We start from the raw sequence: 17762 nt of genomic DNA, 5'->3' as shown, positions 1-17762 counted from the left end.
TGAAAAAAAAACAAACAAAAAACTAGTGTGGTCTGTTTGAATAACATTTGAACGCTTGGTGTCAGTGTAGTTCGGTGATTCCGTGCATCTGCCAGCACCTCACGTCACGAGCTCTATTTGTTCCGAGTCGTTGCATTTTTTACTCAAACAGCATACATGAGTGTGATCGAGATTTGTAGCAACGGGAGCGTTTCATTCTCGGCAGTGTTTGTAAAAACATTGACTGGGCATCGTACAGGATCACGATTCACTAAATCCATATACTAATACGACGTGTTTAATGGACTACAGTATCTTTTATCATCTGTAAGTCATGGAACAAAGAGGACGAAACGCATGGAGGGAGCGACAGTGCTGGTTGGCCTTTATGGTTATTTTGGATGTTTTGTGGAGCGGAGCTGTGGCGCAGATCAGATATTCCATACCCGAGGAAGTTCAAGATGGAACCGTGGTTGGGAATATAGCCAAGGATTTAGGACTAGATAAGAGTGCACTCAAAGACAGAGGATACCGCATCGTAACAGGCTCGAATGAACCCCTGTTTCAGGTGAATCAAAACGACGGTATCCTGTATGTGAAAAGAAGAATAGACAGGGAGGTGGTGTGCGAACGGAGCAGCACATGTTTGATCAATCTGAAAACCGTGCTAGAAAACCCGCTGGAGATTCACTATGTGGCAGTTGAGATACTTGATATAAACGATCACTCGCCCGTTTTCCCAGAGAAAGACAAGAGGTTTGAGATCTCTGAGTCGGCTGTAGCAGGAGCGAGATTTCAACTACAGGCTGCGCGCGATCTCGATGTAGGCCAGTTCTCCGTTCAGCAATATAAACTCAGCCATAATGAGTATTTTAGAGTAGAAGTCAAGGACAGAGGCGAAGACCGTAAAGTGCCATTTTTGGTTCTGCAGAAGCAGTTGGATAGGGAGACAGCTGGGAAACACACGCTACTTCTAACAGCCGTGGATGGAGGGAAACCACCGAAGTCTGGAGATGCAGAAATAATAGTTGATGTACTTGATGTGAATGACAACTCGCCCGTTTTCACTAACGAGTTATATTCAGTGACAATTAAAGAAAACGTCCCAATTGGTACTGTAGTTATTCGGGTAAACGCAACTGATTTGGATCAAGGTGCAAACGGTGAAATTACATATTCATTTGGTAACGAAGTTGATTCAAAGATAATGGATCTCTTCAGTTTAGATCCCAACACTGGAGAGATTCATGTAACAGGTCCGATAGATTTCGAAAAAAGTAAAACTTATGTAATTGATATTCAGGCATCTGATAAAGGACCGGCTCCGCTAACAACTGACAAAAGCGTTTTGATAACTGTTATCGATGTTAATGATAATGCTCCTGAGATAGACGTGACGTCATTTTCGAGCTCTATCAGGGAGGATTCAAAAATAGGAACCACGGTGGCGCTGATTAGTGTCAGTGATTTAGATTCTGGAATGAATGGTAAAGTCACCTGCACAATTAAAGAAGATGGTCCTTTCACCTTATCTCCATCATTACAGGAGAATATGTACGCTGTTGTAACCAGATCACAGTTGGACAGGGAAATGATTTCTCAATATGATGTTACTATTCTGGCAAAGGACTCGGGTATCCCTTTGTTTATGTCTGAAAAAATTATAAGCGTCATTGTGTCAGATGTGAATGACAACAGCCCAGAGTTTTTAACAAACCCTTACGCATTTTATATCACCGAGAATAACAGCCCCGGAGCCTCTGTATTTTCAGTTAAAGCGTCTGATCGTGATGAAAGTATTAATTCTGTAATTTCATATCAGATTTTTAGAGATGTAGGTGGAGATAGCAAAATGTCTTCATTTCTCAATATAAACAGTGAGACTGGAGACATTACGGCTCTGAAAAGTTTTGACTTTGAGAGCGTGAAAATGTTCCAGTTCCAAGTTGTGGCCACAGACTCTGGAGCTCCGTCACTGAGCAGCAACGTCACAGTGAACGTGTTCATTCTGGACCAGAACGACAACGCTCCAGTCATCCTGTATCCAGTCAGCTCCAACGGTTCTGCTGAAGGGCTGGAGGAGATTCCCCGCAATGTGAACGCAGGACACTTGGTGACTAAAGTCAGAGCCTATGACGCTGATATAGGATATAACGGCTGGTTACTGTTTTCACTGCAGCGAGTGACTGACCACAGTCTCTTTGGCTTGGACCGCTATACAGGACAGATCAGGACACTTCGCTCATTCACAGAGACAGACGAGGCTGAGCACAAACTGGTCATACTGGTAAAAGACAATGGCAACGTGTCACTGTCAGCGACAGCTACTGTGCTTGTCAAAGTGGTGGAGCCCAAAGAGGCTTTTGCAGCTTCTGATGTGAAAAGTGCAGCCAAAGACGATGAGGAGAATAATGTGACTTTTTATCTGATGATCACTTTGGGCTCAGTTTCTGTCCTTTTCCTCATCAGTATCATCGTGCTGATTGCAATGCAGTGCTCCAAATCCACAGACTATACTTCCAAATATCTCCAAGAGACTAATTATGATGGGACACTGTGTCACAGCATCCAGTACAGATCTGGGGACAAACGCTACATGTTAGTTGGACCCAGAATGAGCATAGGATCTACTATAGTCCCAGGCAGCCATGCGAACACACTAGTGCTCCCTGACAGGAGACACACATCTGAAGAGGTAAGAGATATTTTAGTAGAGACTGTGAGGTATGCAGTGTGTAGGCAGCGTTGTTTGTTTACTTAACATATCACTATGCTTCCCAGGGTAATGCTTTGCATAGCATAGGAGTGAATTTATTGGTCTCCCTAGACTTCCGTACAGGCTCTGATGTGAAATATATATATATATATATATTTTAAATTAGGTTTAGCTAAACATGAGCTTGCAATTTAGGTTGGCATGTCATAATGGAATAGCACTGCATGCTTTGTTTTACCTTCATCAATTTTATCATAGCAAGTTTTAATAAGTTCAGTTTGGCATTCTTCACTGTCTTACACCACAATGAGTGTTTGAAGGGGTTTTGTTTTGCTCCAATATTTTTGGTGTGATTTTATAGTGATTTTCTATCTTGGCTGATAGTTCGTCTCCAACAACCTTAATCCTAATAGTTGATAAGAGCTCTACATTTTAAATCTGCGAAAGAGCAAATGATAGTTTCCTTTTTCAGATCAGTGAGTGTGCTCTATTAATAATGCACATAGCCATGAACAGCTATCAGCTATCAAATCTAGTAGTATTATAAGTACAGTATTGCATATTGAATGATCTGGGAAAAGATATATAACACCCTAATTACAAAGAGTATTCTAAACTGCAACATGCTGGGAGCACTGTCCTTTCTGCTAAAAGAATTTGTGATAAAATCTTTATCAGCGTTTTTTTATACATAAAATAACAGTAAAAAGTATCAATATTATTATTATTATTGTAATTATTGGTAGTAGCAGCAACAATTGTATTTCTTATCTAAGACTTTATTAATAAGGTTATATCTGTGTAATCTCTTCGTTCTATAGATTAACTGTTTAGAGATTTGCAATAGCCAAGCGACTTAACTACCATGACACTTTGTGCAACAAAATCCAGTTGCTGCAATGAGAAATAAAGTCTCATGGTGTCAGTATAATGTAAAAAGTCAGCGTTGCACGAGCTTTGTCGTCACTGCAGTTTGGTTCCACCTTTTACCAAGATTGTCGCTACTGCCAGGATCGTTTTTATCCTGGTTCTGTGTAGAAGGGAGGTTTACGGCACTTTCTGATTAGATAACGCGTCGATCGGTATTTACTACGTAGCAGAGTGTTGGACAATATCTTTAAAAAGCAGCTATTTTCCTTGTAATGGATTTTTGACGCCTTCGGGTTTGACCATGGAACAAAGACAACGCGAGCAACGGAGGGCGCTAGGGTATTTTGCCGGTTGCGTGGTTGCTGTGCTTTTGTGGAGCGTGGCTTCGGCGCAGATAAGGTATTCAATATCTGAAGAAGTTAATGAAGGAACTGTGGTTGGAAATATAGCAAAGGACCTGGGATTGGATAAAAGCACGCTGAAAGACAGGAAGTGTCGGATCGTTTCTGGTAATGCGGATCCTCTTTTCCAGGTGAATCAGAACGATGGTGTCCTATATGTGAGCAGGAAGATTGACAGAGAAGAGGTGTGCGCACAGAGCAGTACGTGTCTAATAAATCTAAAGACGGTGTTAGAAGACCCACTAGAGATTCACTATATTGCAGTGGAGGTGCTGGATATAAATGATCATTCCCCCAACTTTCAAGAGAAAGAGACGAGGTTGGAAATTTCAGAGTCTGTCCTGCCTGGAGCTCGATTTCAACTAAAAGGTGCACGAGATCCAGACAGCGGCCAGTTCTCCGTGCAACAATATAAAATTAATCACAATGATAATTTTCGCTTAGACGTTAAAGACAAAGGAGAGTATGGAAAAATACCTATACTGGTTGTTCAAAAATCTTTAGACAGGGAAGCAGCAGGAAGCCACTCACTGATACTAACAGCACTAGATGGAGGGAAACCCCCGAAATCTGGCGAAATGAAAATTCTAGTTAATGTTTTGGATAATAATGATAATGCTCCTGTTTTTTCTAGTGATGTTTATTCTGTGATGCTCAATGAAAATGCTCCAATAGGTACAACAGTCATACAAGTGAATGCAACTGATTTAGATGATGGTCAGAACGGAGATGTAGTTTACACTTTTAGTAAAAGCATGAATCAAGATATTTTAAATCTTTTTGATATGAATCCATTAACAGGTGACATAAGTGTCACAGGCTTAATAGACTATGAGGAGAGGGAAAGATATGAAATAGAAATTCAGGCATCAGATAAAGGTCTAGCTCCTCTTACAACAGAAAAAAGTGTCATTATTAAGATAGTTGACATTAATGACAACACACCTGAGATTGAAGTTACTTCGTTTTCCAGTTCGATCCCTGAAGACTCCAGACCTGGAACTACAGTTGCTCTGATCAGTGTAAATGATTTGGACTCTGGTCTCAATGGAAAAGTTATTTGCTCCATCAATGAAGATGTTCCTTTTGATTTATCACCGTCTTTACAAGACAAAATGTTTGCATTAGTTACCAAATCTCCCCTGGACAGAGAGAAACAGTCACACTATGACCTGACAATAACTGCAAAAGACGCTGGTCAACCTACATTATCCTCTGACAAGACAATAAGCGTTGTGGTGTCAGATGTGAACGACAACAGTCCAGAGTTTTCACTCAGCCCCTACACTTTCTATGTCACAGAGGGCAATGAGCCTGGTGCTGCTGTGTTTTCAGTTAAAGCTTTGGATCGTGATGAGAATGACAATGCGCGTATTTCCTATCATATATTTAGAGATTTGAGCCAAGACCATAAAATGTCTTCATTTCTCAACATAAACAGTGAAACTGGAGACATTACGGCTCTGAAAAGTTTTGACTTTGAGAGCGTGAAAATGTTCCAGTTCCAAGTTGTGGCCACAGACTCTGGAGCTCCGTCACTGAGCAGCAACGTCACAGTGAACGTGTTCATTCTGGACCAGAACGACAACGCTCCAGTCATCCTGTATCCAGTCAGCTCCAACGGTTCTGCTGAAGGGCTGGAGGAGATTCCCCGCAATGTGAACGCAGGACACTTGGTGACTAAAGTCAGAGCCTATGACGCTGATATAGGATATAACGGCTGGTTACTGTTTTCACTGCAGCGAGTGACTGACCACAGTCTCTTTGGCTTGGACCGCTATACAGGACAGATCAGGACACTTCGCTCATTCACAGAGACAGACGAGGCTGAGCACAAACTGGTCATACTGGTAAAAGACAATGGCAACGTGTCACTGTCAGCGACAGCTACTGTGCTTGTCAAAGTGGTGGAGCCCAAAGAGGCTTTTGCAGCTTCTGATGTGAAAAGTGCAGCCAAAGATGATGAGGAGAATAATGTGACTTTTTATCTGATGATCACTTTGGGCTCAGTTTCTGTCCTTTTCCTCATCAGTATCATCGTGCTGATTGCAATGCAGTGCTCCAAATCCACAGACTATACTTCCAAATATCTCCAAGAGACTAATTATGATGGGACACTGTGTCACAGCATCCAGTACAGATCTGGGGACAAACGCTACATGTTAGTTGGACCCAGAATGAGTATAGGATCTACTATAGTCCCAGGCAGCCATGCGAACACACTAGTGCTCCCTGACAGGAGACACACATCTGAAGAGGTAAGGGGAATTTAAAGAGATATTTTATCATCACAGACTACAGTCCCACCCCAATCTTACAAATATCACGCTTTGAAAAATGACTATGCTAAAGTCTACTTTTACATGTAACTAGTGTTGGTATTTCTTGCAGAAAAAATACTATCAAATATCAAATTATACTAATATAACTTTTAAAAATTTTCACATTAAATAAACAATAGCTGAAGTTTTTTAGGCTTACAGTCTATTTTTAAATCATCCTCATATGCATTTATGAAATAATTAGGCCTTTATTCTCATTGAGTTGTTAACAAAAGTAAAACTTTCTATTCAGGATGGTTTATTCACTTAAACCTCACACACTCTCATATTTCAGATTAGTTGCTTTTGGACAGAATTTGGAGTAAACTGTAATTTCTGGACGCTGTGTTGTTTGATTCTTGTATTGGTTTCCCTGCACATATGCTGTAGTGTATGCTTCATGGGGGTCTTATTATGAACTTTCAATGTGTGGCATTTGGTCTAGTGACTTCTATTTATGCAGTTTGAGCAACATATTTTTCAGGGTGGAGGTGGGGTGTACGTTGTTTTTGACAACATGCATGGAGAAATAATGGAAATGGATTGTGTGTTATCACTGCCTTTTGCCAGAAAAGAGCTGAGATGAGCTCCATCAGATCCCTGTGACCCTATAGAGGAATAAGTGGGTAAAAGTAATAGATGGAGCGATGGATTGTTCATGAACAAACCTGAACTGGATCATAAATGCAGCTGGATAGAAGAGGAAATTGTGATGATCTCTGTCCATGGTGCTGAACATGTCTACCTTCATTTCCCAGTATGGCTTTAAGCGTTGTGACTCCATATCAAACCACAGTGACCTATACACAGTGATTTATTTATGCTACTGATGTATCAAACCCAATTTCATAATTAAACTGGATATTTTCAGTAACTAAAAATATGGTTTACAGTTTATTAGGCAGAGTTTCTGTGTTGAGTGAGCAGCCTCCCCGTCTATGTCCATTCACGCCAGTGTATTTGAGAAATGTTTCAAATATATAATTTGAGAAACGCCTGCAGGCCATCTGCGATAAAACAAACATGCTACTGGGTTGTGATTTTCTGTAGTGAGAATTTAGATCGCATGGTGTCACTGTAATTGTAAGAGTCAGCATTTGATGTGGTTCTTGCTATTACGTTTTGGTTCCACCTCTTGATAACGTCCGCAGTCGACCCTGTGACAGTCTTCTTACAGCTGGCTGCTGCCTTTGGAAATACTCCATTTTCGCTCATGTCCATCAATACACGAAACGGATGAATAATACTGCACATGGAAACGCGGTATTCAGTCACTGCAGTGTAGTTTTGTTCTTGTGAATGGTTACTGAGGATTACGGCTTTGACCATGGAACAAAGAAGATACGACAAGCGAATGGCGAGAGGATTCTTAGTCGGCTGCGTGGCTGCTGCGCTTTTGTGGAGCGTTGTCTCGGCTCAAATACGATATTCAATCACTGAGGAAGTGAACGAAGGAGCTGCTGTTGGAAATATAGCCAAAGACCTGGGATTAGATAAAAATACACTGGCAGACAGGAAGTATCGTGTTGTTTCCACAAATGCGGATCCTCTTTTCCATGTGAATCAGAACGATGGTGTCCTGTATGTGAGCAGGAAGATTGACAGAGAAGAGGTGTGCGCACAGAGCAGTACGTGTCTAATTAATTTAAAGACGGTGTTAGAAAACCCACTAGAGGTGCATTATGTTGGAGTGGAGGTGCTGGATATAAATGATCATTCTCCCATTTTCCCAGAAAAAGACAAAACTTTAGAAATTTCCGAGTCTGTCCTGCCTGGAGCACGAATTCAGCTAAAAGCTGCACGAGATCCAGACAGTGGTCAGTTGTCCGTGCAGCAGTATAAACTCAGTAACAACGATCACTTCCGATTGGAAATTAAAGATAAAGGAGAAGACGGTAAAATTCCTATACTGGTTGTTCAAAAATCTTTAGATAGGGAGAATACAGGAAGTCATTCGTTAGTGCTGACAGCACTAGATGGAGGGAAACCCCCGAAATCTGGCGAAATGAAAATTCTAGTTAATGTTTTGGATATTAATGATAATGCTCCTGTTTTTTCTAACGATGTTTATTCTGTGATGCTCAATGAAAACGTTCCGGTGGAAACAACAGTCATACAAGTGAATGCAACTGATTTAGATGAAGGTCCGAATGGAGATATCGTTTACTCCTTTAGCAACAGTGTAAATCAAAGGTTATTACGTATTTTCGACATTAATCCAGCAACCGGAGAAATAATAGTTAAAGGTTTAATAAACTACGAAGAGAAGGACAAATATGAAATAGAAATTCGGGCATCAGATAAAGCTCTAGCTCCTCTGGCAACAGAAAAAAGTGTCATTATTAAGATAGTTGACGTTAATGACAATGCACCTGAGATTGAAGTTACCTCGTTTTCCAGTTCGATCCCTGAAGACTCCAGACCTGGAACTACAGTTGCTCTGATCAGTGTAAATGATTTGGACTCTGGTCTCAATGGAAAAGTTATTTGCTCCATCAATGAAGATGTTCCTTTTGATTTATCACCGTCTTTACAAGACAAAATGTTTGCATTAGTTACCAAATCTCCCCTGGACAGAGAGAAACAGTCACACTATGACCTGACAATAACTGCAAAAGACGCTGGTCAACCTCCATTATCCTCTGACAAGACAATAAGCGTTGTGGTGTCAGATGTGAACGACAACAGCCCAGAGTTTTCACTCAGCCCCTACACTTTCTATGTCACCGAGGGCAATGAGCCTGGTGCTGCTGTGTTTTCAGTTAAAGCTTTGGATCGTGATGAGAATGACAATGCTCGTATTTCCTATCATATATTTAGAGATTTGAGCCAAGACCATAAAATGTCTTCATTTCTCAACATAAACAGTGAAACTGGAGACATTACGGCTCTGAAAAGTTTTGACTTTGAGAGCGTGAAAATGTTCCAGTTCCAAGTTGTGGCCACAGACTCTGGAGCTCCGTCACTGAGCAGCAACGTCACAGTGAACGTGTTCATTCTGGACCAGAACGACAACGCTCCAGTCATCCTGTATCCAGTCAGCACCAACGGTTCTGCTGAAGGGCTGGAGGAGATTCCCCGCAATGTGAACGCAGGACACTTGGTGACTAAAGTCAGAGCCTATGACGCTGATATAGGATATAACGGCTGGTTACTGTTTTCACTGCAGCGAGTGACTGACCACAGTCTCTTTGGCTTGGACCGCTATACAGGACAGATCAGGACACTTCGCTCATTCACAGAGACAGACGAGGCTGAGCACAAACTGGTCATACTGGTAAAAGACAATGGCAACGTGTCACTGTCAGCGACAGCTACTGTGCTTGTCAAAGTGGTGGAGCCCAAAGAGGCTTTTGCAGCTTCTGATGTGAAAAGTGCAGCCAAAGATGATGAGGAGAATAATGTGACTTTTTATCTGATGATCACTTTGGGCTCAGTTTCTGTCCTTTTCCTCATCAGTATCATCGTGCTGATTGCAATGCAGTGCTCCAAATCCACAGACTATACTTCCAAATATCTCCAAGAGACTAATTATGATGGGACACTGTGTCACAGCATCCAGTACAGATCTGGGGACAAACGCTACATGTTAGTTGGACCCAGAATGAGTATAGGATCTACTATAGTCCCAGGCAGCCATGCGAACACACTAGTGCTCCCTGACAGGAGACACATATCTGGAGAGGTAAGGGGAATTTAAAGAGATATTTTATCATCACACAATACAGTCCCACCCCGATCTTACAAATATCATGCTTTGAAAAATAACTACGCTAAACTCTACTTTTACATGCAACTAGTGTTGGTATTTCTTGCAGAACAAATACTAATATCAAATACACACAAATATCACTTAGTCATACACATCCTTTGCTTTTTCCAAGAAAAATATTTGTACGACTTGCTCCGAGATCAGACTGGTTATTTCTTTTAAAGCAAGAAGCATTAACATATACATGTTGGTAAAGCCTGCATGTTTATACTAATATAACTTACAAAATCTTCATATTATATAAACAAAAGCTGCAGTTTTTTAGGCTTACAGTGTCTGTATCTAAAATGTTTTCCCTGTCTATTTTTAAATCATCCTCATATGCATTCATGAAATAATTAGGCCTTTATTCTCATTGAGTTGTTAACAAAAGTAAAACTTTGCATTCAGGATGGTTTATTCACTTAAACCTCACACACTCTCATATTTCAGATTAGTTGCTTTTGGACAGAATTTGGAGTAAACTGTAATTTCTGGACGCTGTGTTGTTTGATTCTTGTATTGGTTTCCCTGCACATATGCTGTAGTATATGCTTCATGGGGGTCTTATTATGAACTTTCAATGTGTGGCATTTGGTCTAGTGACTTCTATTTATGCAGTTTGAGCAACATATTTTTCAGGGTGGAGGTGGGGTGTACGTTGTTTTTGACAACATGCATGGAGAAATAATGGAAATGGATTGTGTGTTATCACTGCCTTTTGCCAGAAAAGAGCTGAGATGAGCTCCATCAGATCCCTGTGACCCTATACAGGAATAAGTGGGTAAAAGTAATAGATGGAGTGATGGATTGTGCATGAACAAACCTGAACTGGATCATAAATGTAGCTGGATAGAAGAGGAAATTGTGATGATCTCTGTCCATGGTGCTGAACATGTCTACCTTCATTTTCCAGTATGGTTTTAAGCGCTGCGGCTCCATATCAAACCACAGTGACCTATACACAGTGATTTATTTATGCTACTGATGTATCAAACCTAATTTCATAATTAAACTGGATATTTTTCAGTAACTAAAAATATGGTTTACAGTTTATTAGGCAGAGTTTCTGTGTTGAGTGAGCAGCCTCCCCGTCTATGTCTATTCACGCCAGTGTATTTGAGTAATGTTTCAAATATATAATTTGAGAAACGCCTACAGGCCATCTGCGATAAAACAAACATGCTACTGGGTTGTGATTTTCTGCAGTGAGAATTTAGATCGCATGGTGTCACTGTAATTGTAAGAGTCAGCATTTGATGTGGTTCTTGCTATTACGTTTTGGTTCCACCTCTTGATAACGTCCGCAGTCGACCCTGTGACAGTCTTCTTACAGCTGGCTGCTGCCTTTGGAAATACTCCATTTTCGCTCATATCCGTCAATACACGAAACGGATGAATAATACTGCACATGGAAACGCAGTGTTCAGTCACTGCAGTGTAGTTTTGTTCTTGTGAATGGTTACTGAGGATTACGGCTTTGACCATGGAACAAAGAAGATACGACAAGCGAATGGCGAGAGGATTCTTAGTCGGCTGCGTGGCTGCTGCGCTTTTGTGGAGCGTTGTCTCGGCTCAAATACGATATTCAATCACTGAGGAAGTGAACGAAGGAGGTGCTGTTGGAAATATAGCCAAAGACCTGGGATTAGATAAAAATACACTGGCAGACAGGAAGTATCGTGTTGTTTCCACAAATGCGGATCCTCTTTTCCATGTGAATCAGAACGATGGTGTCCTGTATGTGAGCAGGAAGATTGACAGAGAAGAGGTGTGCGCACAGAGCAGTACGTGTCTAATTAATTTAAAGACGGTGTTAGAAAACCCACTAGAGATTCACTATGTTGTGGTGGAGGTGCTGGATATAAACGATCATTCTCCCACTTTTCCAGACGAAGAAAAATCGTTGGAAATTTCAGAGTCTGTGTTACCTGGAGTGCGTATTCCGCTGCAGCCCGCACGAGATATAGACGGCGCGCTTTTCTCCATTCAACAGTATAGACTTAGCTCAAATGATCACTTTCGTTTGGAGGTTAAGGACAAGGGAGAAGATGGAAAAATGCCTATTTTAGTTGTGCAAAAATCCCTGGATAGGGAAGCAGCAGGAAGCCACTCACTGATACTAACAGCACTGGATGGGGGGAAACCTCCAAAATCTGGTGAGGTAAAAATTCTAGTGAAGGTTTTGGATATTAATGATAACGCACCTGTTTTCTCTCAAGATGTTTATTCTGTGATGCTCAATGAAAATGCTCCAATAGGCACAACAATCATACAGGTGAATGCAACTGATTTAGATGATGGTCCAAACGGAGATGTAGTTTACACTTTTAGCAGAACTGTTAATAGTAGGTTGTTAAATCTTTTTGATATTGATCATTCGACAGGTGAAATAACCGTGAAAGGTTTAATAGACTATGAACTGAAAGACAGATATGAGATTGAAGTTCAAGCATCAGATAAAGGTCTAGCTCCTCTATCGACACAAAAAAGTGTCATTATTAAGATAGTTGACGTTAATGACAACGCACCTGAGATTGAAGTTACCTCGTTTTCCAGTTCGATCCCTGAAGACTCCAGACCTGGAACTACAGTTGCTCTGATCAGTGTAAATGATTTGGACTCTGGTCTCAATGGAAAAGTTATTTGCTCCATCAATGATGATGTTCCTTTTGATTTATCACCGTCTTTACAAGACAAAATGTTTGCATTAGTTACCAAATCTCCCCTGGACAGAGAGAAACAGTCACACTATGACCTGACAATAACTGCAAAAGACGCTGGTCAACCTCCATTATCCTCTGACAAGACAATAAGCGTTGTGGTGTCAGATGTGAATGACAACAGTCCAGAGTTTTCACTCAGCCCCTACACTTTCTATGTCACTGAGGGCAATGAGCCTGGTGCTGCTGTGTTTTCAGTTAAAGCTTTGGATCGTGATGAGAATGACAATGCGCGTATTTCATATCATATATTTAGAGATTTGAGCCAAAACCATAAAATGTCTTCATTTCTCAACATAAACAGTGAAACTGGAGACATTACGGCTCTGAAAAGTTTTGACTTTGAGAGCGTGAAAATGTTCCAGTTCCAAGTTGTGGCCACAGACTCTGGAGCTCCGTCACTGAGCAGCAACGTCACAGTGAACGTGTTCATTCTGGACCAGAACGACAACGCTCCAGTCATCCTGTATCCAGTCAGCTCCAACGGTTCTGCTGAAGGGCTGGAGGAGATTCCCCGCAATGTGAACGCAGGACACTTGGTGACTAAAGTCAGAGCCTATGACGCTGATATAGGATATAACGGCTGGTTACTGTTTTCACTGCAGCGAGTGACTGACCACAGTCTCTTTGGCTTGGACCGCTATACAGGACAGATCAGGACACTTCGCTCATTCACAGAGACAGACGAGGCTGAGCACAAACTGGTCATACTGGTAAAAGACAATGGCAACGTGTCACTGTCAGCGACAGCTACTGTGCTTGTCAAAGTGGTGGAGCCCAAAGAGGCTTTTGCAGCTTCTGATGTGAAAAGTGCAGCCAAAGACGATGAGGAGAATAATGTGACTTTTTATCTGATGATCACTTTGGGCTCAGTTTCTGTCCTTTTCCTCATCAGTATCATCGTGCTGATTGCAATGCAGTGCTCCAAATCCACAGACTATACTTCCAAATATCTCCAAGAGACTAATTATGATGGGACACTGTGTCACAGCATCCAGTACAGATCTGGGGACAAACGCTACATGCTAGTTGGACCCAGAATGAGTATAGGATCTACTATAGTCCCAGGCAGCCATGCGAACACACTAGTGCTCCCTGACAGGAGACACACGTCTGGAGAGGTAAGAGATATTAATACAATATAACCACAGACGGTCTTTATTTGGGGCATTATTTAGTCATCAGTAATCCGATTGATTGTCAAATAGCTTTCACATTTGAAAAAAAATGAGTCTTGGTATTGTAGTGTTATGCTCTTAATTGTGCCCCTGAATAAACTGTTGCAGATATTAGTTAATTGCATTTTAGTCCTCTATCGTTTTATTCCAAGGGCTAATTACAAAATGTACTCACCTTCTTGTAGAAAAACTCCTAGAAGCAGTTAAATTTTAAAACCTGAACAAGCTGACGTCAAAAATCTTTGAGAACACGGACACTTTCTCACCCGTTAAAAGCGTAGCGTTATAATGTTTACCTAGCATGTTAACGTCCTTTTGCAAACACATAGTGCTGTGTTCTTGGTGTTTACCCCAGCTTCGAAGAAAGATACACAACAACGTATGTTGTCAAAGCTGACTGCACTAAGATGTGTTGCTGTCCGTGGTGCTGAAAGTTACCATTACGTCTTCTTTCTTCCTTTTAAAGCATTAGTTTCTCCATGAAACATCGCATACATCTTCATAGTTGTTTGAATTTTGAATCGTAGCTTTTGGAAGAGGGAGGTGATTGTGACTCCAGTCACTGGATTCCTACAAATGCAGGTTAATTCACCTATGTTTTTTTTTTTTATAATGCTAACAAGCTGCCTGAATCAACCAACTGTTTTCGTTTCTGTTTAAGCCTTTGATTGTATAGCTTTGAAGAGCGTTGCAATAACGTCCTGGATCAGACGGTGTCAGTATAATTGCAAACAGTCTCTAAATGCTTTCGTCATCATCATGACGTCCAGCCCTGATTTTTTTTTTTTTTTTTTGCATTACATGTAAAACGCCTAGGCACGAAACTGTCACTCCTTCATTCGCAGCTGTTCTGGCCATAGAGCGCAGTTTTTCAGGAAATAGGGTTGGTTATCATTCTTTTCTCAAACTATTATAGTCCCCGGAGCTATTATTATCATTTTTATTATTAGTTTGCGTAGACAATGGAACAAAGCGCGCGGGAGGCGAGGATAAAGAGATGGAGATGCGTCGCTTACATGGTGGCTGTGGTCACATTGTGGAACGGAGCTTCAGCTCAGATCAGATATTCCATCTCCGAAGAGGTGAAAGAAGGAAGTGTTGTTGGAAATATTGCGAAAGACTTGGGTATTGATAAGGCGACGCTGAAAGATAGAGATTACCGCATTGTTGGCAGCTCAACGGAACCGCTTTTTCTGTTAAATAAGGATGACGGTATTCTGTACGTCAGTAGGAAAGTGGACAGGGAAGAGATTTGTGAACGAAGCAACGTGTGTGTAATTAACCTTAAAACTGTGTTAGAAAATCCTCTGGAAATCCATTATGTCACCATAGAGGTGCTGGACGTAAACGACCATTCCCCCATGTTTCCAGAGAAAGAGAAACGACTAGAGATATTTGAATCAACATCACCGGGCGCGAGGTTCCAGATCCAACCTGCTCGGGATCCAGATGGTGGTCAGTTTTCTGTTCAGCAGTATAAACTAAGTCACAACGATCACTTTCGTTTGGAAATTAAAGAGAGAGGCGAAGATCTTAAGATGCCCTTTCTGATTTTACAGAAGCAATTAGACAGGGAAGCTATTACAGTACACAAACTATTGCTTTCAGCTGTTGACGGTGGGAGACCGGCGAGATCAGGAACGATAGAAATACTGATTAAGGTCCTCGATGTTAATGATAATTCACCCGTTTTTACAAAAGATGTGTATTCTGTTATTTTAAATGAAAATGCAGCCCCTGGCACAATAGTTATTCAGGTTAATGCGACAGATTTGGATGAGGGCGCAAACAGCGAAATTGTTTATTCATTTGGTAAAGAAGTGGATGTAAATTTGCAAAAGATGTTTAACATAAATCCAACCACTGGTGAAATTGCAGTAATTGGTGTAATTGATTATGAAGAAAAGAAAAGCTATGAAATTGATATACAAGCTTCAGATAGGGGCTCCGTGCCTTTGTCCACAGATAAAACTGTAACAATAAAGGTAATTGACCTTAACGACAATCCTCCAGAGATAGAAGTTACATCCTTTTCTAAATCAGTTCCAGAGGATTCTAGAATTGGAACAACAGTAGCTTTGATCAGTGTCAGTGATTTAGATTCGGGTCTCAATGGAAAAGTTTCCTGCTTTGTAACTGAGGATGTCCCGTTTGCTATAGCTCCATCATTGCAGGAGAATATGTACGCCATAGTGACTAAGTCCGAACTGGACAGAGAAGAAAGGTCCATTTATGAACTTACTATTGGCGCCAAGGACACTGGTGAGCCATCACTTTCATCTGAAAAGACAGTGGTTGTTGTAGTCTCAGATGTAAACGATAATAAACCACAGTTTTCACTGAGCCCATATACGTTCTATATTAGTGAAAATAATGACCTGGTAGCACCAGTATTTTCAGTCAGGGCATCTGATATTGATGAAAGCGACAATGCGCATATTTCCTATCATATTCGGAGAGACAGTAATGTCGACAGTTATATTCCGTTTTTAAATATTAACTCTGAAACTGGAGACATTACGGCTCTGAAAAGTTTTGACTTTGAGAGCGTGAAAATGTTCCAGTTCCAAGTTGTGGCCACAGACTCTGGAGCTCCGTCACTGAGCAGCAACGTCACAGTGAACGTGTTCATTCTGGACCAGAACGACAACGCTCCAGTCATCCTGTATCCAGTCAGCTCCAACGGTTCTGCTGAAGGGCTGGAGGAGATTCCCCGCAATGTGAACGCAGGACACTTGGTGACTAAAGTCAGAGCCTATGATGCTGATATAGGATATAACGGCTGGTTACTGTTTTCACTGCAGCGAGTGACTGACCACAGTCTCTTTGGCTTGGACCGCTATACAGGACAGATCAGGACACTTCGCTCATTCACAGAGACAGACGAGGCTGAGCACAAACTGGTCATACTGGTAAAAGACAATGGCAACGTGTCACTGTCAGCGACAGCTACTGTGCTTGTCAAAGTGGTGGAGCCCAAAGAGGCTTTTGCAGCTTCTGATGTGAAAAGTGCAGCCAAAGATGATGAGGAGAATAATGTGACTTTTTATCTGATGATCACTTTGGGCTCAGTTTCTGTCCTTTTCCTCATCAGTATCATCGTGCTGATTGCAATGCAGTGCTCCAAATCCACAGACTATACTTCCAAATATCTCCAAGAGACTAATTATGATGGGACACTGTGTCACAGCATCCAGTACAGATCTGGGGACAAACGCTACATGCTAGTTGGACCCAGAATGAGTATAGGATCTACTATAGTCCCAGGCAGCCATGCGAACACACTAGTGCTCCCTGACAGGAGACACACATCTGGAGAGGTAAGACATTTTAAAACTAGTTTAGTTTTTCATAAGGCTTACCTACAAGTATTAGCAATTATAAACTATGTTTTGAAGAAGCCCCTGCTTTAACAATACTCCTTAGGCAATTTAACAAAATGTTTTATAGAAATTGCTATTTGCGGCCAGACATTGTCCACAGTAATATATGCTTTAATGGAGCCTTGGTATGGTTTTGTTATAGTTGATTTGATAGACTGTTCTTTGGTTATGTTTACACTCCAGCTGCTGGTGTAAAGGTTTGTTTCAGGACACATTTTCCTAAATAATGTCAGAAGTTAACCCAGGTTGGTTAAACATCAACAGCGGTTGACTTTATGAGTAAACTGTAGTACACAAATGTTGTCATACTATGCAAAGCCCTATAAGTATTCTGACTTTTATTATAAACAGCTTTTACTTCATTTTCTACTTATACTGACTGATGAGTGTTGGTCTCCATGTTACAATGTTATATAAATTATTATTCTATGTATTTAATG

The 17762-nt window shown here is 41.1% G+C and overlaps 1 protein-coding gene and 1 pseudogene across 1 annotated transcript in view; both read left to right on the top strand.

Moving 5' to 3' along the window:
• The first annotated feature begins 336 nt into the window (after positions 1-336).
• LOC113144751 (protocadherin alpha-8-like) lies at positions 337-2830 on the top strand (annotated as a pseudogene).
• A 12071-nt stretch (positions 2831-14901) lies between these two features.
• The window catches only part of LOC113144191 (protocadherin alpha-C2-like), a 121232-nt gene continuing 118371 nt past the window's right edge, over positions 14902-17762 (top strand). Inside the window, exon 1 of the mRNA XM_026330044.2 lies at positions 14902-17259. Within this exon, the coding sequence (XP_026185829.1) occupies positions 14902-17259 (2358 nt within the window). The remainder of the gene's footprint in view (positions 17260-17762) is intronic.

Source organism: Mastacembelus armatus, chromosome 10, assembly GCF_900324485.2.
Source record: "Mastacembelus armatus chromosome 10, fMasArm1.2, whole genome shotgun sequence".
In the NCBI taxonomy this organism is placed as follows: domain Eukaryota; kingdom Metazoa; phylum Chordata; class Actinopteri; order Synbranchiformes; family Mastacembelidae; genus Mastacembelus; species Mastacembelus armatus.
This window is presented reverse-complemented; position numbering and strand designations above follow the sequence as displayed.